This window comes from Oncorhynchus keta, chromosome 14 (genome assembly GCF_023373465.1).
Source record: "Oncorhynchus keta strain PuntledgeMale-10-30-2019 chromosome 14, Oket_V2, whole genome shotgun sequence".
NCBI classification, from domain to species: Eukaryota; Metazoa; Chordata; class Actinopteri; order Salmoniformes; family Salmonidae; genus Oncorhynchus; species Oncorhynchus keta.
In genome coordinates, this window is record NC_068434.1 from 17513978 (window position 1) to 17538056 (window position 24079).

Genomic DNA, 24079 nt, shown 5'->3' on the forward strand with positions numbered 1-24079 from the left:
GAAAAACAAGCCACTTCTGAAGATGCGAGAGACAGTGAGCAGTCCTCTTATTCTGTGCAGCCATGGAAATAAGAAAATAAACATCTCTGGTACTCCCTCTCTCACTCTACTGCTCTCAGAATAGCTCAGAGTTGAATAAGTATTTCTCCACCTCTGATCTCCAGCTTTTATCCAAATCAAAGACAGGGTTTGCACTTGGTCTGGTTGGAGGTATACATTTGATATTTGTACGTTTTTTGGTTCAAGGCATTCAATTGGTTGACACTCTAGTTGCCCTATGTCATTGCCATTAGTGAATGTGTGGTGTCAAATCTCAGACAAGTATAGTTGTTAATTTCCAATAATTGCTTTTCAACTGATTGATTTACAATGACAAGCCCTTGAGTTTTGCCCCTCGGGCAATTCATTTATTGGTTGGTTTATTCACATGGATGATATGTATTTCAAAGACTTTATTATGGATTTCCTTTCCACATGCTTCACAGAGCAGGTTGACGTTTATTGGGATGAGTTTTGTCCTGGAGGCAGAACTGAGCGATTTCCGCTAGATGGGCCAGCTGCAAAGTCAAAATTGGCTATGTTGTAAAGATTCATGAAAACAACATTTCACTTAGGGCCCCCAAAAGGCAAGGGTCGGCTCTGATGGCATGTGGATGTGGGTGTGCAGATCTGTGGACCACTGCGGCCCCCTCATGATGAGTTCAGATTTGTGGCCCCCACCCCCACTAAAGTTGCCCATCCCTGCTCTACAATACAATAGTGTTGTTATTTCTCCAGTAGAAATTGTTCAGACAGCGACTATTTCATGATGATAACGTAAAAAATGAACTTTCACACTTGGGGCCTTCACAAAATGCGAACATAAAGATGTTGATTTCTGGTGCATATCTAGATGAAGTTGTTTACAGACTGTAAATGCTGAGGCACTTTGTAGTGACATTTCCCTGTGTTGGAAAAGGACTCTGCTATCTGGCGAGTACAGACTTGGACTAATCCATCAAACAGCTTTCTTCTAAGCAGTGGCTGTGGCCGAAACACAGAAGCCAGGTTAGAAAATAGTTCATGGCTCCCAATCCTCACCTGATTCCAAAAGTCCACTTTTGTCTGCTCTTGAATCAGTTAAAATTCATAAAAAACCAAAGATATGAGGGGAAATCAGAATGGGTAGCTCTGAGTGCGTCAAAGAGACCAAACAATGCTGGTGGAAATGGTATCCAGGGTGTTGCTGTAATTTACATATAGATGCTTATAAAAAATCTATTTAAAAAAGGGTAATTGTGCGTGGTCTTATTGTTTTCAACGAGAACTTCAGTACTAAATGACAGGAGCTGTACTTGACTGCACATATATTGTCTTTTTCTGAAATCTGTCTTGCCTACTATTACCTAAACTGCATATTGTGTACTAATTATAATACATACTATTTAGAACATACTGTTTCGTAAAAACAATTGCATTAATCAAGAAATATCAGCATACTAGGCTCATCCTACTGAGAATACATAATCTAATGCGCAATTACTTTGATTCCCGCCATTCTTTCATTTTGGTACAGTGCATCCCCTCAGTTGATTATCAGCTATTGTCAAACACACGTCTGTCTCAAAAGACAATTATCCCTTCCTTAAAAGTGTGCAACGAATTATAGGAGATGAAAAGCCAAAAGTAATATGACATCCTGGTATTTAAAGCACACACATTTTGCTCAATTTAACATACTATACATATTTTTTTAAATTGCATACCCAAAATGCCTAGAATTGTATTGTTTATTTGTATTTATTTATTTGACCTTTATTTTGACAGTGAAGTCATACTGACACTAGGATCTGTTTTACAGATGAGCCCTGCATAAATACATCAATCACATACAGACACTAGGGTCTGTTTTACAGACGAGCCCTGCATAAATACATCAAACACATACAATATACAAAATTGCAAAATTACAAAATATATTAAGAAAAACAGACACATTTATGAACAAAGAGATCTCTGATCATCACTCTGAACTGAGCAAGGAGGAACAGAACATCTTATTTCAGAGACCTCTGGAAGTTGTTCAACATACAGGGAGCAAAAAAAACTCAAATCTGCTTTTCCGAAATCTATGGAGATCGAAGGGTCCTCCAGTGTTGTCCAACCCTGAGACCCTGTTTGGTCATGTATACGTCTAAATTGAATTAATGATGATAGATACATAGGAAGTTTCTGCATTAGTGCTTTGTAGATAAACACAAGAAAAATATGCTCTCTCCTTAAATACAAAGATGCCCAACACACTTCTATAACCATCACTAGTAATACACCTAAGGGCACAATTGAAAACAGCATCTAGTGGTTTAAGTGTAGATGCTGCTGCATGCATATAGATAATATTCCCAGGGCCTGGACAATTTCCTTCCGATTAACAAAAGTCAGACATGCTTTGTTTCTGTAAAAGAAACCAACCTTGAACTTCAACTTATTTACCAGCACAGTGATATGTTCTTTAAATGACAGTTTGTCATCAAGCCATACACCAAGATATTTGTAGGAAGGAACTTGAACAATTTGTGTACCGTTCAAACTAGTCATTACAAATTCATTTAAATCTGGGTTATAGGACCTAATAAAAGCTTTGTTTTTTTTGCATTTAGCACTAACTTTGAATCCAATAAGGACCCATGCAGTGCTTGGAAATTAGACTTCAAATGTGAAAAGGCTTGGCCAACCAATGGGGCAATGGAATACAACACAGTATCATCTGCATTGAAATGAATATATATTTTTTACAGCATTACCTATGTTATGTATATAGATTGAAAACAGTAGTGGGCCGAGTAATGAACCTTGGGGCACTCCTTTATGTATCTCAAGGAATTCTGATTTGACCCTTTATACCTTGATGGCCTGAGTTCTGTCATTGAGATAATTATGAAACCATCGGCAAGCATCAGTAACCAACTCTATCAAGGACAGTCTACAGCAGGCCTGGGCAATTATTTTCCATGGAGTGCCATATTAGAATATATTTTTGCCAGCACGGGCCAGATTCATATAACAGGATTATACATCACGTGTATGACTGTGTTGACAGATATCTACTGTAAATCACATCCAGAAATGTTACTTATTTAACTTTTTTAACATGCACAGAAATAAACCACATCCATGTTCTTCTTTTGGTAGGTATTTTCATTATTAAACATGCAATGAACTACACCGAGAGAAAAGTACACTGTGCATTCAGCACCATGGAGAGAACTCTTGTTAATGGTTATGCACAAAAACAAAAGAAAGAGAAAGAGCTCAACATTACATTTAAACTACTCAATCAGTGAAGGCGTGAAGAAGTGAAGACTCTGATTGGGCATTGACTAGAGCAGTGAAGTCAGGTATAGTTTCTGACATCGCTATGCGCAGGATTGCTGAGAGGTGAGAGTCAGTAAGAGATAATCTGTGCCTTGACATGTTATATTTCATCAACAAAAATGTCTGTTCACATACCTAGGTTGACCCAAACAGTACAAACATCTTCTGAGCATGGCTCCTAATCTTTGAAAAGTTTTGTTCATCGAGAGATGAATAGAACCTTGTCAGTGACTGTCACGGTTTTCGTCGTCGGATGAGGAAGAGTAGTCGGACCAAAGCGCAGTGTGGTAAGTGTTCATGTTTTTTTATTGAACTGAACACTAATACAAAATAACAAGAGAATAAATTAAACCAAGGTGCAAACACTAAACAGAAAATAACTACCCACAAAAACCATGTGGGAAAAAGCTACCTAAGTATGGTTCCCAATCAGAGACAACGATAGACAGCTGTCCCTGATTGAGAACCATACCAGGCCAAAACAAAGAAATACAAACCATAGACAAAGGAGCATAGAATGCCCACCCAAATCACACCCTGACCAAACCAAAATAGAGACATAAAAAGCTCTCTACGGTCAGGGCGTGACAGTGACATTGTTTTGAATAGTTCTCCAATCACTGTATTAGACTGAAGATCAAAAAACTCAAATTGCTGGTCAGTGGCAGCGTTATCCACATTGAAGGTGAAAGGAGAGGAAACAAACAGCAAGTCATTTTCCAGCACTATGAAATCCTCAAAACAACGAGAAAACTCACCATTCCAAACACGCATCAGCAATATATACAGTGCCTTGCGAAAGTATTCGGCCCCCTTGAACTTTGTGACCTTTTGCCACATTTCAGGCTTCAAACATAAAGATATAAAACAGTATTTTTTTTGTGAAGAATCAACAACAAGTGAGACACAATCATGAAGTGGAATGACATTTATTGGATATTTCAAACTTTTTTAACAAATCAAAAACTGAAGAATTGGGCGTGCAAAATTATTCAGCCCCCTTAAGTTAATACTTTGTAGCGCCACCTTTTGCTGCGATTACAGCTGTAAGTCGCTTGGGGTATGTCTCTATCAGTTTTGCACATCAAGAGACTGAATTTTTTTCCCATTCCTCCTTGCAAAACAGCTCGAGCTCAGTGAGGTTGGAAAAGAATCATGTTAACTTCCGGCGCCGACAGAGATGGCCGCCTCGCTTCGCGTTCCTAAGAAACTATGCAGTTTTTTATTTTTTTTTACGTGTTATTTCTTACATTGGTACCCCAGGTCATCTTGGGTTTCATTACATACAGTCGAGAAGAACTATTGAACATAAGAGCAGTGTCAACTCACCATCAGTACGACCAAGAATATGACTTTCGCGAAGCGGACCCTGTGTTCTGCCTTTCACCCAGGACAACGGAATGGATCCCAGCCGGCGACCCCAAAAAATGACTTCGAAAAAGGGGAAAACAAAGCGGTCTTCTGGTCAGACTCCGGAGACGGGCACATCGTGCACCACTCCCTAGCATTCTCCTCGCCAATGTCCAGTCTCTTGACAACAAGGTTGATGAAATCCGAGCAAGGGTAGCATTCCAGAGGGACATCAGAGACTGTAACGTTCTTTGCTTCACGGAAACATGGCTCACTGGAGAGACGCTATCGGAGACGGTGCAGCCAGCTGGTTTCTCCACGCATCGCGCCGACATGGGCGTATGCTTTATGGTGAACGTGACGTGGTGTGGCCAAAACAACATACAGGAACTCAAGTCCTTCTGTTCACCTGATTTAGAATTCCTCACAATCAAATGTAGACCGCATTATCTACCAAGGGAATTCTCTTCGATTAGAATCACAGCCGTATATATTCCCCCCGAAGCAGACACATCGATGGCTCTGAACAAACTTTATTTGACTCTTTGCAAACTGGAATCCATATATCCGGAGTCTGCATTCATTGACGAGACGGCCTAAAGGGAGGAGGTGAGGGCCCTCGGAGTGTGGTGTCAGGAAAATAACCTCACACTCAACATCAACAAAACTAAGGAGATGATTGTGGACTTCAGGAAACAGCAGAGGGAACACCCCCCTATCCACATCGATGGAACAGTAGTGGAGAGGGTAGTAAGTTTTAAGTTCCTTGGCGTACACATCACAGACAAACTGAATTGGTCCACCCACACAGACAGCATCGTGAAGAAGGTGCAGCAGCGCCTCTTCAACCTCAGGAGGCTGAAGAAATTTGGCTTGTCACCAAAAGCACTCACAAACTTCTATCACCACCTGGTACGGCAACTGCTCCGCCCACAAGCGTAAAGCTCTCCAGAGGGTAGTGAGGTCTGCACAACGCATCACCGGGGGCAAACTACCTGCCCTCCAGGACACCTACACCACCCGATGTCACAGGAAGGCCATAAAGATCATCAAGGACAACAACCACCCGAGCCACTGCCTGTTCACTCCGCTATCATGCAGAAGGCGAGGTCAGTACAGGTGCATCAAAGCTGGGACTGAGAGACTGAAAAACAGCTTCTATCTCAAGGCCATCAGACTGTTAAACAGCCACCACTAACATTGAGTGGCTGCTGCCAACACACTGACTCAACTCCAGCCACTTTAATAATGGGAATTGATGGGAAATGATGTAAAATATATCACTAGCCACTTTAAACAATGCTACCTGATATAATGTTTACATACCCTACATTATTCATCTCATATGTATAAACGTATGTATATACGTATAAACTGTACTCTATATAATCTACTGCATCCTTATGTAATACATGTATCACTAGCCACTTTAACTATGCCACTTTGTTTACATACTCATCTCATATGTATATAGTGCACTCAATACCATCTACTGTATCTTGCCTATGCCGCTCTGTACCATCACTCATTCATATATCTTTATGTACATATTCTTTATCCCCTTACACTTGTGTCTATAAGGTAGTAGTTTTGGAATTGTTAGCTAGATTACTTGTTGTTTATTACTGCATTGTCGGAACTAGAAGCACAAGCATTTTGCTACACTCGCACTAACATCTGCTAGCCATGTGTATGTGACAAATCAAATTTGATTTGATTTTTTGATCTGGGTTCAGCTCAGCTACTTGAACTTGTATCCTTTTCAAAAGCCCAACATTTTTTCCTGTCAAGTTTAGGCACCCATCTGTGGTCACACTGGATAACTTTTCAAAACTCAGTCCCAGCTTTGCCACACACTTATTAACCTCCTCCAATACATTTTCCCTGTGCTTGTGCTCTTCATTGACTGCACTGAAGCAAGCTACTCTGTAATTTCAAAGTCTGGGGTTATGCCTCGTAAGAATATCGATCACTGCTCTCATCCAGGGCCAAGGAGAAATAGGTGAAATTCTTTACCTTGTTTTTCAAATGTTGTTCCATATTCTCTGTGATGTCCTCAACACGTTGTGTCACTGTTCGTCTTGACAGGGAAACATTTTCAAACAGGTCTTTCTTGTCGGGGCAAAGTATTGCTGCAGAGTCAATTTTTCACGCCTTGGTCATTGTATATTGTGTTTTTGTTATATGTTTGGGTAGGCCAGGGTGTGACATGGGTTTATATGTTGTATTCGTATTGGGGTTTGTATTATTTGGGATTGCGGCTGATTAGGGGTGTGTCTAGTTAGGCTTGGCTGCCTGAGGCGATTCTCAATCAGAGTCAGGTGCTTGTCGTCGTCTCTGATTGAGAACCGTATTTAGACATCCTGTCTTTCGCTGTGTATTTTGTGGGTGTTTGTTCCTATCTCTGTGTAGTGTTAACCAGATAGGCTGTAATAGGTTTCACGTCCCGTTTGTTGCTTTCGTATTTCTGTTATTTCATGTACCGTTTTCATTCATTAAAGTCATGAGTAACCTACACTCTGCATTTCGGTCTGACTCTCTTCTTACAACAGACGAACGTCGTTACACAATTAAACATTCTTTAATGAATTCACCCTCAGCGAATGGCTTGCTATGTTTAGCAATTTTGTTTGACTGTATATAGCTAGCTCTCGTAAATCTTGTTGTTTGCTGAATGCAGTTTTGTGAAAAGTCCTTGCTGCTTATGCAACTGAGAAAGCAACTCTTTCGATGCACTTGCCCTCTGCTCAAAAGACATATTCTTATATTTCTCTGCATGCTTCGTCTGGAAGTGTTGGGACAAGTTGTAGTCTTTCAGGACAGCGATTATCTCTTTGCACACTCAGCACACATCTTTCCCTGATACCTCAATAAAGAAATATTTCGATGACCACTGTTGCTCGAACACCCTACATTCATTGTCTACTTCTCTTTTCTTTGAAAATCTCATTTTTGCGCAATTTCTAGCTAGCTACTATTTGTAACTGTGATGTGTGTGTCAGCTTGTCAGTCACTGTCTGTCCTCGTGCAGTTGTTATTTATACTTGCCTTCAAAATAAATGTCCCACAAGCGGTGGGACAATCATTACAGAAAGGTGAATATTCAGTGGGCTTTTTATTTGAGTAAAAAATATGTTTTTCAAAACTTTACTATCGCAAATTCTAAATGTGATCTGAGCATGATTCCGCGGGCCGTATCGAATCAAGCCGCATACGGCCCCTGGCTGGCCTTTGCTCTGGTCTACAATATCAAAATCTTTTGACAAGTCAACAGATATGGCAGCACAATTCTTTCTATAATCTAAGGCATTTGCCATATCATTTACAGTGGTGTAGTAATGTTATATAATGTATAATGTACTGTTTTATCTTTTGTTAGTATGTAATGTACTGTAAGTGCTTTAATATGTTTGGACCCTAGGAAGAGATAATGGGGATCCCTAATAATGTAATAAATACATAAACAACCATGGTAGCCGTACTGGTGCTAAATTTAGATCTGAATCCGGATTGATAAACATTAAGAATACCGCTTGCTGATAGAAAATAAGGTAGCTGTTTGTTGACCAATGATTCTACTATTTTTCATAAGAAAAGGAAATCTGGAAATGGGTTGATAATGATTAAGTTCACTACTATCCCTGCCCTTATGGAGTGATAGCACAAAAGCTGATTTACACACTTTGAAATATTTCCTAATACTAAAGTTTAAAAAAGTGTGTTACTGAACCAGCAATGTTGGGTGCTGCATACTTAAGCAAAGACGGACCTAAATTGTCAGCCCCTAATAACTTATTGGTGTCAATAGCTAATAAGGCAGCAAGAACTTCTGTTTCTGTCAGTTGGCAAAAAGAAAACCCCTGACAACCATTCCCCAAATCATTTGTGGATGACAGATCATCCATTGAGGCAACTGCAGACTGTATGTGTGAAGAACAGTCAACTGACTGGCCAAGACCAGTATGACCACCATTTCTTTCAAATAGGAAACAAGCTGAGATAAATGCTGATTAAAACCATCACAAATTGTAACTTTTCAGTAATGATGCAGGAGTCTAAAACGACTTGCTTAGGCAGGGAAATACAGGTACCCCACATCAGTAAATGAATAACAGTTTTCCAGAATTTAGAGGGATCACTAACAGAGTCTGTCATAGCGCTAAGGAAGTAGTTTGATTTGGCCTGTTTAACCGAGGCAGTTCACCTTTTTCTCAATTGCCTAAATTGCTTCCAATCAGCTAACGCGACAGTTTGTCTAGCCTTGGCCCAGGCTTGATTTCTTAGGAAGAGGAGAGCACCATGGAATAGTTCAGTTTTTGACCGAGTCACTTGAAAGGGGCATGTCTATCAGCCATATGGACTTGAACAGCATCAATCTCTGTGTGCTGACAGAACGGTAGGGAGAAGCTTAGTAATATCCTGTACTCAAGCCCTGGGTTAGCACACCCTGGGTTAGCACAGGGTTTTTGCTCGAGAAACCCCAGAGCTGCTAAGACTACAGCCGGCGAGATAGAAGAGGACATCTGCCTATTCCTACACCTTACATGATTTGGGAGACCCGTCGAGGACTTGCGCGAGGCAGAATCTCAAAAGGTCCTCAACTCTTGAACACGGTTCGAGCCTCCTATAACCAACAAAGTCTCATTCACGGTAAAAGCCAATGGAGAGGGAGTCAGAACAAGGGACGAAGGTGCAGGTACCTCTCGAAGCAGAAGCCCCCAGGGATGAAGGCTCTGGAACCTCTGGATCAAGGGTGATGAAGCTGTTTGGAGTCTGTATCTAGTCTGCGTTTCCCACCACCAAAGAGGCCCCAATTTCCAAAGTCTGCTGCTTTCGTGCATCTCTGGCTGGTTGGCAGGGTAAATAATAGGATCATCCACTAAGTCATCCAGAAGCATTCTACTAACTCCATTTTCCAGGGGAAGGGGGAGACTCCTTTGGGGTGGGATCACTTCAGAGCTCCAGCCAGTCAGTTATGGAGAGATGACACAGGGGACGACACGCCCATCAGATCAGAGCGGCGTCCAGCTACTGGAGTAGAAGAGAAAGAGAATGTAGGCAGAAGTGGATTCCCCAGTAGCTTGTTTAAGTTAGCCACTTTGCCTTTGTAGTCCTCTGAGAGTAAACAGTTACTCCATTGAAAGTCTGGACGGTCCACATTGTCCCGGAATAGAGCAAATTATATCTAGATAATATATTTTTAAACCTTTATTTAACTAGGCAAGTCAGTTAAGAACAAATTCTTATTTACAATGGCTGCCTTACCGGCCAAACTCAGACGATGCTAGCTTAATGGCTGCCTTACCGGCCAAACTCAGACGATGCTAGCTTAACAACGAGCAGCAGGGCGTACACTCTCACAGCCTAGACCGCAAATACGGGTATTCGGACATGGCCAGTCCCTAGCAACATATTCAGGCTCTACCAGACGGTGCCAAAAGTTGGTCCAATGACATGACTGTATTACAAAAAATTCAGTTCAGCTCCCACTGGACTACTCAAAACTAGCACATTGTTGTAACTTAAAGAGAAAGTGTAAGTATTGTTAATGTCCCCAAAGAGGGAATATGTCTGGTGAAAGCAGAGTATGTGGGTAAGGTTAAGAATCTGTGTGTGTGTGTGTGTGTGTGTGTGTGTGTGTGTGTGTGTGTGTGTGTGTGTGTGTGTGTGTGTGTGTGTGTGTGTGTGTGTGTGTGTGTGTGTGTGTGTGTGTGTGTGTGTGTGTGTGTGTGTGTGTGTGTGTGTGTGTGTGTGTGGTTGCATGCATGCGTATGTGTGTTCGTGTGTGTTGTGCAAGGTCTGCCCCATTGATTGTCTGCAATCATGGAGGAGCCTTTGTCCAAGTCAGTCTCATCTCGAACAACCCAGAATCCTCACAACAATTTCCACAAAACACAGATACAGACCCTTGTGGATTTAGATACAGAAAGAGGTTAGAGTAAGAAACAAAGAAAAGAAACAAAGAAACACATTTAAATAATATTTTTTCCCTGTTTGCCAGCACTTACCAACTGTTCTGTACACCAGGCAAGGCTGATCATAAAAGAGAAGAGCCAGGCAAGGCTGATCATAAAAGAGAAGAGCCAGGCAAGGCTGATCATAAAAGAGAAGAGCCAGGCAAGGCTGACCATAAAAGAGAAGAGCCAGGCAAGGCTGATCATAAAAGAGAAGAGCCAGGCAAGGCTGATCATAAAAGAGAAGAGAAAATAAGAGAAAAATACAGCAATACTTACTGTATTGGCAGTTCCTTCCCATGTACTCCCCGGGGCATTCGCACGAGTAGTTGGCAACCAGATCTGTGCAGATGCCCCCATTTTTACACGGGTCTCTCTCGCATTCGTTAACATCTGTAAGAGCCAAGAAAACAGAAAAGAGGCACATTAATATCTTTGAAGCAGAAATGTTTGCAATTAGCAGGACATGGTTCCAATTAATTTGCATTCGTGGGGAATATTTATTGAATTTGCTCCATTTGATACTTGATTCTGCCTCCCCAAGATGCTTTCGCTGAGATGGAGCGGCTGGCTTCCTGAAGCTAATACATCAAATGGTTTCCTGGGATCGACCGTTAATGCTACCCACCAATTTAGGTTTGGGACTTTCAACAAATATATATACAGTGGCTTGCGAAAGTATTCAACCCCCTTGGCATTTTTCCTATTTTGTTGCCTTACAACCTGGAATTAAAATAGATTTTGGGGAAGGTTGTATCATTTGATTTACACAACATTCCTACCACTTGAAGATGCAAAATATTTTTTATTGTGAAGCAAACAAGAAACAAGACCAAAAAAAGACTTGAGGTTGCGTAACTATTCATCCCCCCAAAGTCAATACTTTGTAGAGACACCTTTTGCAGCAATTACAGCTTCAAGTCTCTTGGGGTATGTCTGGCACATCTAGCCACTGGGATTTTTGCCCATTCTTCAAGGCAAAACTGTTCCAGCTCCTTCAAGTTGGATGGGTTCCACTGGAGTACAGCAATCTTTAAGTCATACCACATATTCTCAATTGGATTGAGGTCTGGGCTTTGATTAGGCCATTCCATGACATGTAAATGTTTCCCCTTAAACCAGTCGAATGTTGCTTTAGCAGTATGCATAGGGTCGTTGTCCTGCTGGAAGGTGAACCTCTGTCCCAGTCTCAAATCTCTGGAAGACTGAAACAGGTTTCCCTCAAGTATTTCCCTGTATTTAGCGCCATCCATCATTCCTTCAATTCTGACCAGTTTCCCAGCCTCTGCTGATGAAAGAATTCCCCACAGCATGATGCTTTCACCACCATGTTTCACTGATGGGATGATGTTCTCAGGGTGATGAGAGGTGTTTGGTTTGCGCTAGACATAACATTTTCCTTGAGGGCCAAAAAGCTCAATTTTAGTCTCATCTTACCAGAGTACCTTCTTCTATATGTTTTGGGAGTCTCTCATATGCCTTTTGGTCGAACACCAAACACATTTTCTTTCTTTTTTTTCCTTTAAGCAATGGCTTTTTTTCTGGGCACTCTTCTGTAAAGCCCAGCTCTGTGGAGTGTACAGCTTAAAGTGGTCCTATATACAGATTCTCCAATATCCGCTGTGGACCTTTGCAGCTCCTTCAGGGTTATCTTTGGTCTCTTTGTTGCCTCTCTGATTAATGCCCTCCTTGCCTGGTCAGTGAGTTTTGGTGCGCGGCCCTCTCTTGGCAGGTTTGTTGTGGTACCATATTCTTTCCATTCTTTAATAATTTGATTTAATGGTGCTCCGTGGTATGTTCAAAGTTTCTGATATTTTTTTATAACCCAAACCTGATCTGTACTTCTCCACAATTTTGTCCCTGACTGGAGAGCTCCTTGGTCTTCATGGTGCCGCTTGCTTGTTGGTGCCCCTTGCTTAGGGGTGTTGCAGACTCTGGGGCCTTTCAGAATAGATCATGTGACAGATCATATGACACTTAGATTACACACAGGTGGACTTTATTTAATTAATTATGTGACTTATGAAGGTCATTGGTTGCAAAGGGGGTGAATACATATGCACACACCTCTTTTCAGTTTTTTTTGTTATAATCTTTTGAAACAAGTAATTGCTTCATTTCACTTCACCAATTTGGACTATTTTGTGTATGTCCATTACATGAAACACAAATACCAATCAATTTAAATTACAGGTTGTAATGTAACAATATAGGAAAAATGCCAAGGGGGATAAATACATTTGCAAGGCACTGTAGCAGGCTACTGCACCACTACTGTGTAGACTTGAGCTATGCAATGTAAAGAATGTACAGTACATTAGGTAGTAAGGAATGTACACATCTTCAATCTAGCTGGAACTAGCTGGTCTCATGCCATTTCATCTACAGATCACAGAACAGTGACACATGTCAGCCATCATGTTCTTTAGATGCAGATCGAAATCAGTGCTGCTGAGAATAACCTACTGTGAACCGGATGTGTTTCATGACAGGAGATCTCATAAAGGAATCCACTTTATGGCATCCTGCCAGTGTCATGCACACAAGAAAAAGGTTGGAATAGATTTTGAGAAGAATCCATAACTTGGCATTTGGAAACATACACATAAGCAAAGGTCTCATTTCCGCCTCTAGTAAAGTGAGTACTAAGACACTTAATCCCACTCTAAAGCATGCCCTACTCTTCAGTGACTAATAAACACTGATTTAATGATTATGGAACAAACTCTGCAAGCTTAAGGACACAAATATGAATAAAGTATAAGCCTGTTAGGATGTTTTTCTGATGATTTTCTGAGATGTTATCTTCCACATCTAAGTGCAGTATCCTTGCTAATACATCCATAATAGCACACATGCCCTCGGATCAGCTGATGACATTTGGCCAAGCCCACAGCATACAATCAAAACTCCAAATTAAGGTTTGTCTATTTAGCAGCGTGACAAGACAGTTGAAAGACAAATTCGATACTGTGTTCTAAAAGTTGCGGAACGTCACATTCACAAAGGTATGCCTATGTCTATGGTGGCATGTGCCGTTTGAAAATTCTACCGTGTTCCAGGTGTGTCCCAGACAATGTTCCAGACATCATTCTGGGAACACGTGTGGCCCTCATATAGGCACAGATTACACTGTGATATTCAAAGAGCATCAGTCACAGTAGCCCCCTACTCATATGATGCATGTGATGATGGAGAGAATACCCCTGCTGAGATGAACCTTCTCAACCTGACAGTGATGAGAATTCAAGCACTGAAACGAATAAAGATAAGCCCTCCATAACTGAGCAGAATCAGCTGGAACATGCACACCACAGGGGAACAAAGAGAATAACATTATATTTTGAAAAGCATATCATCTGGACCATATGTCTAAAGTGAGAAAGACAAGGGCTTTCACTGTTGCCACTCCAGACATAGACATTGGTGGGTCATTCCGTGAAAAGAGTACCTTTGACATTTTAAGTAGAAATTGTGCATGAACATTGACTTTTTTATAAACAGTTGAAGTCGGGAGTTTACATACACTTAGGTTGGAGTCATTCATTTGTTTTTCAACCACTCCACAAATCTCTTAACAAACTATGGTTTTGGCAAGTCGGTTATGTCACGCATAGGTGTAATAGGTGGCAGGGAAGTCAGGCGCAGGAGAGTCAAATGGAGGGTAAATATGGAGTCTTTTAATAAAGTTCCAAGAGTATGCTCCATAACAATAAATGTACAAACAAACAAACAAAACATGGGTACGAGGACCCGACACGCACCTATACAAACAATCACACTACACTGACAACAAATCAATCTCTGACAAAGACATGAGGGGAAACAGAGGGTTAAATACACAACAGGTAATGAATGGGATAGAAAACAGGTGTGTGGGAAGACAAGACAAAACCAATGGAAAAAAGGATCAATGATGGCTAGAAGACCGGTGACGTCGAACGCTGAGCACCGCCCGAACAAGGAGAGGCAACGACTTCGGCAGAAGTCGTGACAGGTTAGGACATGTACTTTGTGCATAACACAAGTAATTTTTCCAACAATTGTTTACAGACAGATTATTTCACTTATAATTCACTGTATCACAAGTCCAGTGGGTCAGACGTTTACATACACTAAGTTGACTGTGCCATTAAACAGCTTGGAAAATTACGGAAAATGATGTCATGGCTTTAGAAGCTTCTGATTCTGAATTTACATAATTTAAGTCAATTGGAGGTGTACCTGTGGATGTATTTCAAGGCCTATCTTCAAACTCAGTGCCTATTTGCTTGATATCATTGGAAAATGAAAAGAAAATCAGCCAAGACCTGAGAAAATAAATTGTAGACCACAAGTCTGGTTCATCCTTGGGAGCTATTTCCAAACGCCTGAAGGTACCACGTTCATCTGTACAAACAATAGTACGCAAGTATAAACATCATGGGACCACGCAGCCGTCATACCGCTCAGGAAGGAGACGCGTTCTGTCTCCTAAAAATGAATGTACTTTGGTGCGAAAAGTGCAAATCAAACCCAGAACATCAGCAAAGGACGTTGTGAAGATGCTGGAGGAAACAGGTACCAAAGTATCTATATCCACAGTAAAACAAGTCCTATATCGACATAACCTGAAAGGCCGCTCAGCAAGGAAGAAGCCACTGCTCCAAAACCGCCATAAAAAAGCCAGTCTGTTTTTTGCAACTACACATAGGGACAAAGATCATACTTTTTGGAGAAATGTCCTCTGGTCTGATGAAACAAAAATAGAACTGTTTGGCCATAATGACCATCCTTATGTTTGGAGGAAAAAGGGGGAGGCTTACAAGTTGAAGAACACCATCCCAACCGTGAAACACGGGGGTGGCAGCATCATGTTGTGGGGGTGCTTTGCTGCAGGTGGTTCTGGTGCACTTCACAAAATAGATGGAAACATACATGGATATATTGAAGCAACATCACAAGACATCCCCCCCCCCTCGACCAGCACAAAAACATCCTGTGGCGGACTGCAATAGCATCGAATAGTCCCCGCGACATGCAACTGTTCAGGGAAGTCAGGAACCAATACACGCAGTCAGTCAGGAAAGCTAAGGCCAGCTTCTTCAGGCAGAAGTTTGCATCCTGTAGCTCCAACGCCAAAAAGTTCTGGGACACTGTGAAGTCCATGGAGAACAAGAGCACCTCCTCCCAGCTGCCCACTGGACTGAGGCTAGGTAACACGGTCACCACCGATAAATCCATGATTATCGAAAACTTCAACAAGCATTTCTCAACGGCTGGCCATGCATTCCGCCTGGCTACTCCAACCTCGGCCAGCAGCTCCCCCGCAGCTCCTCGCCCAAGCCTCTCCAGGTTCTCCTTTACCCAAATCCAGATAGCAGATGTTCTGAAAGACCTGCAGAACCTGGACCCGTATAAATCAGCTGGGCTTGACAATCTGGACCCTCTATTTCTGAAACTATCCGCCGCCATTGTCGCAACCCCTATTACCAGCCTGTTCAACCTCTCTTTCATATTGTCTGAGATCCCCAAGGATTGGAAAGCTGCCGCAGTCATCCCCCTCTTCAAAGGGGGAGACACCCTGGACCCAAACTGTTACAGACCAATATCCAGCCTGCCCTGCCTATCTAAGGTCTTCGAAAGCCAAGTCAACAAACAGGTCACTGACCATCTCGAATCCCACCGTACCTTCTCTGCTGTGCAATCTGGTTTCCGAGCCGGTCACGGGTGCACCTCAGCCACACTCAAGGTACTAAACGATATCATAACCGCCATCGATAAAAGACAGTACTGTGCAGCCGTCTTCATCGACCTTGCCAAGGCTTTCGACTCTGTCAATCACCATATTCTTATCGGCAGACTCAGTAGCCTCGGTTTTTCAGATGACTGCCTTGCCTGGTTCACCAATTACTTTGCAGACAGAGTTCAGTGTGTCAAATCTGAGGGCATGCTGTCCGGTCCTCTGGCAGTCTCTATGGGGGTGCCACAGGGTTCAATTCTCGGGCCGACTCTTTTCTCTGTATATATCAATGATGTTGCTCTTGCTGCGGGCGATTCACTGATCCACCTCTACGCAGACGACACCATTCTATATACTTTCGGCCCGTCATTGGACACTGTGCTATCTAACCTCCAAACGAGCTTCAATGCCATACAACACTCCTTCCGTGGCCTCCAACTGCTCTTAAACGCTAGTAAAACCAAATGCATGCTTTTCAACCGACCGCTGCCTGCACCCGCATGCCCGACTAGCATCACCACCCTGGATGGTTCCGACCTTGAATATGTGGACACCTATAAGTACCTAGGTGTCTGGCTAGACTGCAAACTCTCCTTCCAGACTCATATCAAACATCTCCAATCAAAAATCAAATCAAGAGTCGGCTTTCTATTCCGCAACAAAGCCTCCTTCACTCATGCAGCCAAGCTTACCCTAGTAAAACTGACTATCCTACCGATCCTCGACTTCGGCGATGTCATCTACAAAATTGCTTCCAACACTCTACTCAGCAAACTGGATGCAGTTTATCACAGTGCCATCCGTTTTGTCACTAAAGCACCTTATACCACCCACCACTGCGACTTGTATGCTCTAGTCGGCTGGCCCTCGCTACATATTCGTCGCCAGACCCACTGGCTCCAGGTCATCTACAAGTCCATGCTAGATAAAGCTCCGCCTTATCTCAGTTCACTGGTCACGATGGCAACACCCATCCGTAGCACGCGCTCCAGCAGGTGTATCTCACTGATCATCCCTAAAGCCAACACCTCATTCGGCCGCCTTTCGTTCCAGTACTCTGCTGCCTGTGACTGGAACGAATTGCAAAAATCGCTGAAGTTGGAGACTTTTATCTCCCTCACCAACTTCAAACATCAGCTATCTGAGCAGCTAACCGATCGCTGCAGCTGTACATAGTCTATTGGTAAATAGCCCACCCATTTTCACCTACCTCATCACCACACTGTTTTTATTTATTTACTTTTCTGCTCTTTTGCACACCAATATCTCTACCTGTACATGACCATCTGATCATTTATCACTCCAGTGTTAATCTGCAAAATTGTAATTATTCGCCTACCTCCTCATGCCTTTTGCACACATTGTATATAGACTCCCCTTTTTTTCTACTGTGTTATTGACTTGTTAATTGTTTACTCCATGTGTAACTCTGTGTTGTCTGTTCACACTGCTATGATTTATCTTGGCCAGGTCGCAGTTGCAAATGAGAACTTGTTCTCAACTAGCCTACCTGGTTAAATAAAGGTGAAATAAAATAAAAAAAATAAAAATCAGTCAGGAAGTTAAAGCTTGGTCGCAAATGGGTCTTCCAAATGGACAATGACCCCAAGCATACTTCCAAAGTTATGGCAAAATGGCCATCACTAAGCCCTGACCTCATTCCTATAGAACATTTGTGGGCAGAACTGAAAATGCATGTGTGAGCAAGGAGGCCTACAAACCTGACTCAGTTACACCAGCTCTGTCAGGAGGAATGGGACAAAATTCACCTAACTTATTGTGGGAAGCATGTGGAAGGCTCACTGAAACGTTTGACACAAGTTAAACAATTTAAAGGCAATGCTACCAAATACTAATCAAGTGTATGTAAACTTCTGACTCACTGGGAATGTGAAAGAAATAAAATGCTGAAATAAATAATTTTCTCTATCAATCTATTATTCTGACATTTCACATTCTTAAAATAACATGGTGATCCTAACTGACCTAAGGCAGGGAATTTTTACTAGGATTAAATGTTAGGAATTGTGAAAAACTGAGTTTAAATGTATTTGCCTAAGGTGTATGTAAACTTCTGACTTAAAATTTTGCTAAGACCAAGAATCTTGCCAACAATCTGTATTTTGACTTGCCCCTCTGTCAAACCTGTGTCACATCTAGGAAGATTTTAACCCACTTACTCATTTCACCATCATTGTAAATCCCTAGTTTTTTGTGTTGCTTCGATAAAGTAAATTCTGAAGATAAGTGATTCATTTACGTATTTCCCTCATTTTAAGGTCAACCCTGTTACGTGAACTGAACTCTCATTTGAATGTGTTGAAACTATTCCATTGGGGGAAAAAAAATTCTAAAGAAACATTGAACATTTAATAGTCAAATCATAGACTAAAATCTGATGAGCTGATTCTATTATTTAAGTGCAGTATCCAAGCTAACACATCCATAACACACATTACCTCACATCAGCTGATGGCATTTGGCCAAGCCCATTGCTTACTATCAAAATTCCAAATGAGGGTTTTCTGTCTATATCCAAATTTAATTATTAGTTAGCAGTGTGATGAGACTGTTGCAATACTGCATTCTGAAATTTGAGGAACATCACATCCACATTGGCATGCCTGTCTATTGTGGCATGTGAAGTTTACATGTGCTACCTTGACAATGTTTCAGACACCGTTATGGGAACACATTAGCACTCATTATAGGCTAACATTCCATTTATATACTATTATATTCAAAGAGCACATAGAGCTATGGAGCACCAGTCACAGTAGCCAACCCTCATATGATGCGTGTGATGATGGAGAGAATACCTCTACGGAGATGAACCTTCTCAACCTGACAGTGAAAGCACTGAAAGCACTGAAACGAATAAAGACAAGTCCTCCATAACTGAGTAGAATCAGACAGAACATGCACCCTGCCGGGAAACAAAGACAACAAAGACAACGTTATATTTTGAAAAGCATTTCATCTGGACCATATGTCCAAATTGAGAAAGACAAGGGCTTTCAATGTTACCACTATAGACATAGACATTGATATTGGCCTCACGTGGTAGGTAGGTAGGTAGGTAGGTAGGTAGGTAGGTAGGTAGGTAGGTAGGTAGGTAGGTAGGTAGGTAGGGGGCTGTGGAGTCCTGCTAAACTGCAGAATAAATTGATCAAAAGCACATCTCAGGGTTCAGTCCTGTTCGATTATGATTAAGAGGTGACGCAGTTCCTCTTTGAACTTCGAGAGTGGGGAAACATTGTAGTCATTTCGCCGACACTCTTAACCAGGAGCAATTAGAGTAAAACATCTTGGTCAAGGGCACATCAGCAGATTATTCACTTTGTCTGCTCAGGGATTGGCCCAATGCTTTCAACCACTAGACTACCTGACACCCTGAAACAGTCCTGACCAACTGCTCAGTTTGCAAAGACAAAGTAAAGGAGTATTAGGACGCGCTCTATTCAACTAGGCTGTCCCACAGTTTTCAACGGATTCCATTCATGATGACTAGGATTAAATCATGCATGAAACACCTTTCTGATATGTCCAAGTGATATTTTGGCATGATGACATACTATTACCAACACATGTTGCTGATCATTGTTGTCAATACCCGCAAAGTGACTCTAATAGTGTGATCATATTTGTTTGAAAGGAATCCAGTGAAACCCTGTAACACTGCCGAGGTGAGAAGAGCACATTTCCTGTTGGAGACCTTGTCTGTAACAGTGCTCTGTGATGGCACCAAAGGACAATTACAGGTAATTATCCGTCCATGCAAGGGGCACCGTGATTGAAATGAGAGCACCCAGTTAGACACCCTGTCCCCCACTGACTAACATATTATTAGCTGTGAAATGAACAAACAAGCACTTGTCGGAGGGATTCCATCTTGATAGCAGGAGGCTGTCGCAATCAAGGAGGATTATGTTTTAATTAATTCAACCTAGAGGGGCCTAACAATCTCGTTAAGAATATTAACCTGACAAACACTGACGAGTTTCTGCATTATACATGACAACAAGGGCCAATCATCATTAAAGCTGAGATTTTCAAAACGGCTTTTCAAACTCATTATCCTGCATTATTTCATAGAATTGCATGAAGGAGAAAACCCTCCACTATGAATTATCAAAGAGGGGTCTAAAAAAAGAAAACATAAATCAGTCATGCCATTCAGAGCTGAACATACAGCAGAGTATCGAAATGGCTGATTGGGACACTCAGATGGTATTTAATAGGGTTCCCACCTGCCTGTGTCCAGATGTCAGATCTCATGGACAGAAATGGTTGCATTTGTCTCCATCTCAACCTCTCTTTTTGAGGTCATTCAGGCGTCCTGAATATTTTGCACTTACAATGCAGCCATATGGCTAAATGTAATTGATATTTATCCCATAAATGAACATTATTAGTAGTACAGCACGTGCCTTTTATACATCACTAGCATCTATAGAACCGTAGCAGGCAGAATACACATGTATGACACAACAGGTACCATAAGAGGTATAACAACATTAAGGCAGTTTATACAGTTTAAAATATTACATGACATTATATTTTATAGCACATAACCCAATGCATCCCTCAGGCCACTACTCTACTATCACATATTTACAATACAACATCCATGTGAACGTGTGTGTAGAGTGCGTGTCTTATCATTTGTGTCTGTGTCTGTACCTGTACGTGTGTGTCTCTTCACAGTCCCCGCTGTTCCATAAGGTGTATTGTATCTGTTTTTTAAACCTAATTTTACTTGCATCAGTTACATGATGTGGAATTGAGTTCCATGTAGCCATGGATTTATGTAGTACTGTGTGCCTCCCATAGTCTGTTCTTGACTTGGGGATTGTGAAGAGACTTTTGATGGCATATATTGTGTGGTATGCATGGGTGTCCGAACTGTGTGCTGGTAGTTTAAACTAGAGGTCGACCGATTAATCGGAATGGCCGATTAATTAGGGCCGATTTCAAGTTTTCATAACAATCGGAAATTGGCATTTTTGGACACCGATTTGGCCAATATTTTTATTTATTTTCTTTTTACACCTTTGTTTAATCTTTATTTAACTAGGCAAGTCAGTTAAGAACACATTCTTATTTTCAATGGCGGCCTTTGGAACGGTGGGTTAACTGCCTTGTTCAGGGGCAGAAAGACAGATTTTCACCTTGTCAGCTCAGGGATTCAATCTTGCAACCTTACAGTTAACTAGTCCAATGCTCTAACCACCTGCCTCTCATTGCACTCCACAAGGAGACTTCCTGTTACGTGAATGCAGTAAGCCAAGGTAAGTTGCTAGCTAGCATTAAACTTATCTTATAAAAAAACAATCAACCACGCATAATCACTAGTTAACTACACATGTTTGATATTAATAGTTTATCTAGCGTGTCCTGCGTTGCATATAATCGATGTAGTGCGTATCGTTTCTCCAATGTGTACCTAACCATGAACATCAATGCCTTTCTTAAAATCAATACACAGAAGTATATCTTTTTAAACCACATATTTAGCTAAAAGATTTCCAGGTTAGCAGGCAATATTAACCAGGTGAAATTGTGTCACTTCTCTTGCGTTCATTGCACACTGAGTCAGTGTATATGCAACAGTTTGGGCCGCCTAATTTGCCAGAATTTTACGTAATATGAAGGTAATCTGTGACTAGCAAATTATTAACTTCATGAACCTTATTTCTTAAGCTGCACACGTTAACGTGGGCTATTTTTTTTAGCACTTTCTGGGATTCTCTAATGTTTTCATTGCTTTCCTGGGAAGCTTAGCAGAAGTAGACATGCTCATGTTATTTATGTTAGTGCAGGGTGAGCTGCACACAGTGGACCTCCTACTAGGGCACACCACCTCAGTGCTAACAATATAACTCTAGTTCATGGTACATTATTACTGCATACAATAGCTGTAGGAGTAGCAGAGGCATTCCGGGCAGTTAGAGGGACATACATTAGGTTTCTTACATTGGGTCTTCTAACACCCCTGGGATAATGTACATTTTCTGAAACATTATGACAACTCAGCGACACAATGGTAGAGATTAACTGAGTTGGGCTTGGATCATTAATAAGTCTCAACGCAGCATTATAATGACGTGAAAGGATCCAGGAACACAAATTATTTGGGTGGAACCCATCCTCCTTATGCTTTGTTTCCAGAAGGTGTCAAAACTGTCAATACATTTTACACCAACAGAGCTGCAATAGCCTCATAGCCAGTTATGGAGGACTAAACGTCTGCTGAAATGTTCAATGCCACGATTTAGGGAGGACACAGGGACAGATATTATGGGGTGTTTGTTGGTGTCAAGCAGAGACCCAGTCAGTTCTTTAAAATCCATCTTCAGCTGTTCTGAGCTGTCCTTCATAATGTAATTGAATCCCACATGAACTATGATAGACTCAACTTCCTAATGCAGGTTTAAAATGTTTGGGAGCAGCTTATTGATGGCTGAGCCATTCAGATTACTTTTCAGTCATTTGGCAGACACTCTTAAGTAGAGCAACTTATAGAGTAGTGAGTGCATACATTTTTCGTACAGGTCCCACCATGGGAATCAAACCCACAACCCTTGCATTGCAAGCACTCTGCTCTACCAGCTGAGTCACACAGGACCAGATTGCCCGCAGCAGGCCATAACACAGAGACAAACACAGCCAGGGCAATGATTTGCTCCTTTTTGAGAGGCCAGCCACCCCTATAAACTCAGAGGTAGAAAAGTGAGACGTTAAAGTGCTGTGTTGCCGGTAAATCAGGTGAGAGAGAGCGGATTACTTGAGGGAATGCAGTTAATCCGTCCAGTGAGAGACGGAGAGAGACGGGGATGTGCTAGTCCATGGGGTCAGGTAAACAAACACCCTCCCGGTTCCATCTCACTATACCACAGGCACATCCACAGGCACTGGGCCAAAGACTTAGGAACTGAGAGGAGTCCAAGGCAGCCTCTTTGCATTCGATTCAGTAATTAACATATAATAAGCATGTAACGCACCACACATTGCCAAATGGTTCAGTTTGCTAAGCTCATTTGATGAGCATGATTATGTGCAATCACCATTAAGCAGGGTAGGATGATGTGTTTCAAACGTGGTTTCATCTACTGTATTTAGGGCTGTTGCGATGACCATATTACCGCCACTCTGTCAGTCATGAGTCATGACTGCAGTAAAATTCCATGTGACCGTTGAGTCACCGTAATCTCCTGTTATGCACTCAGGGCATGCTTTGGTAGTACACAACTTGCTAATGACCACCAGGTCCTAATGGCCTGGTACTCAAGGCTGTATTGTCCCTCTAACCACTGACTCTGACATCAAATGCAAATGCAATCAAAAATCACATCAAACACTTATCATGTTCTAAACAGTATCTGCCTCACTGTGACAATCAATTTGAAGAAAGAGGTTCAATAGCAGGTTGAAACTGAGTGTAAAGCATGGTCATTGTGGATGTCGTTTCAAAGCCTAACAAAATGAAATGGACAGAGCTTTCTATAAGGTGATGATTCATTCAAAACACCCATACGCATATTACAGATTATGCATATGCATAGGCTTATGTGCCATTATACAATACATACTGTACATAACCTACCAACAATTAGGCATTGCAAATCTGATTTAAGATGTATTTGGTACGTAATTGGTCTAGCCTATACTCCAAAATATATATATTTTGAGTAATCAC

General features: G+C 41.6%; 1 protein-coding gene across 1 annotated transcript in view; it reads right to left on the reverse strand.

The window, feature by feature from the left end:
* Positions 1–24079, reverse strand: part of LOC118373294 (EGF-like repeat and discoidin I-like domain-containing protein 3) — a 217172-nt gene that overhangs the window by 96756 nt on the left and 96337 nt on the right. Inside the window, exon 4 of the mRNA XM_052461215.1 lies at positions 10938–11051. Within this exon, the coding sequence (XP_052317175.1) occupies positions 10938–11051 (114 nt within the window). The remainder of the gene's footprint in view (positions 1–10937; positions 11052–24079) is intronic.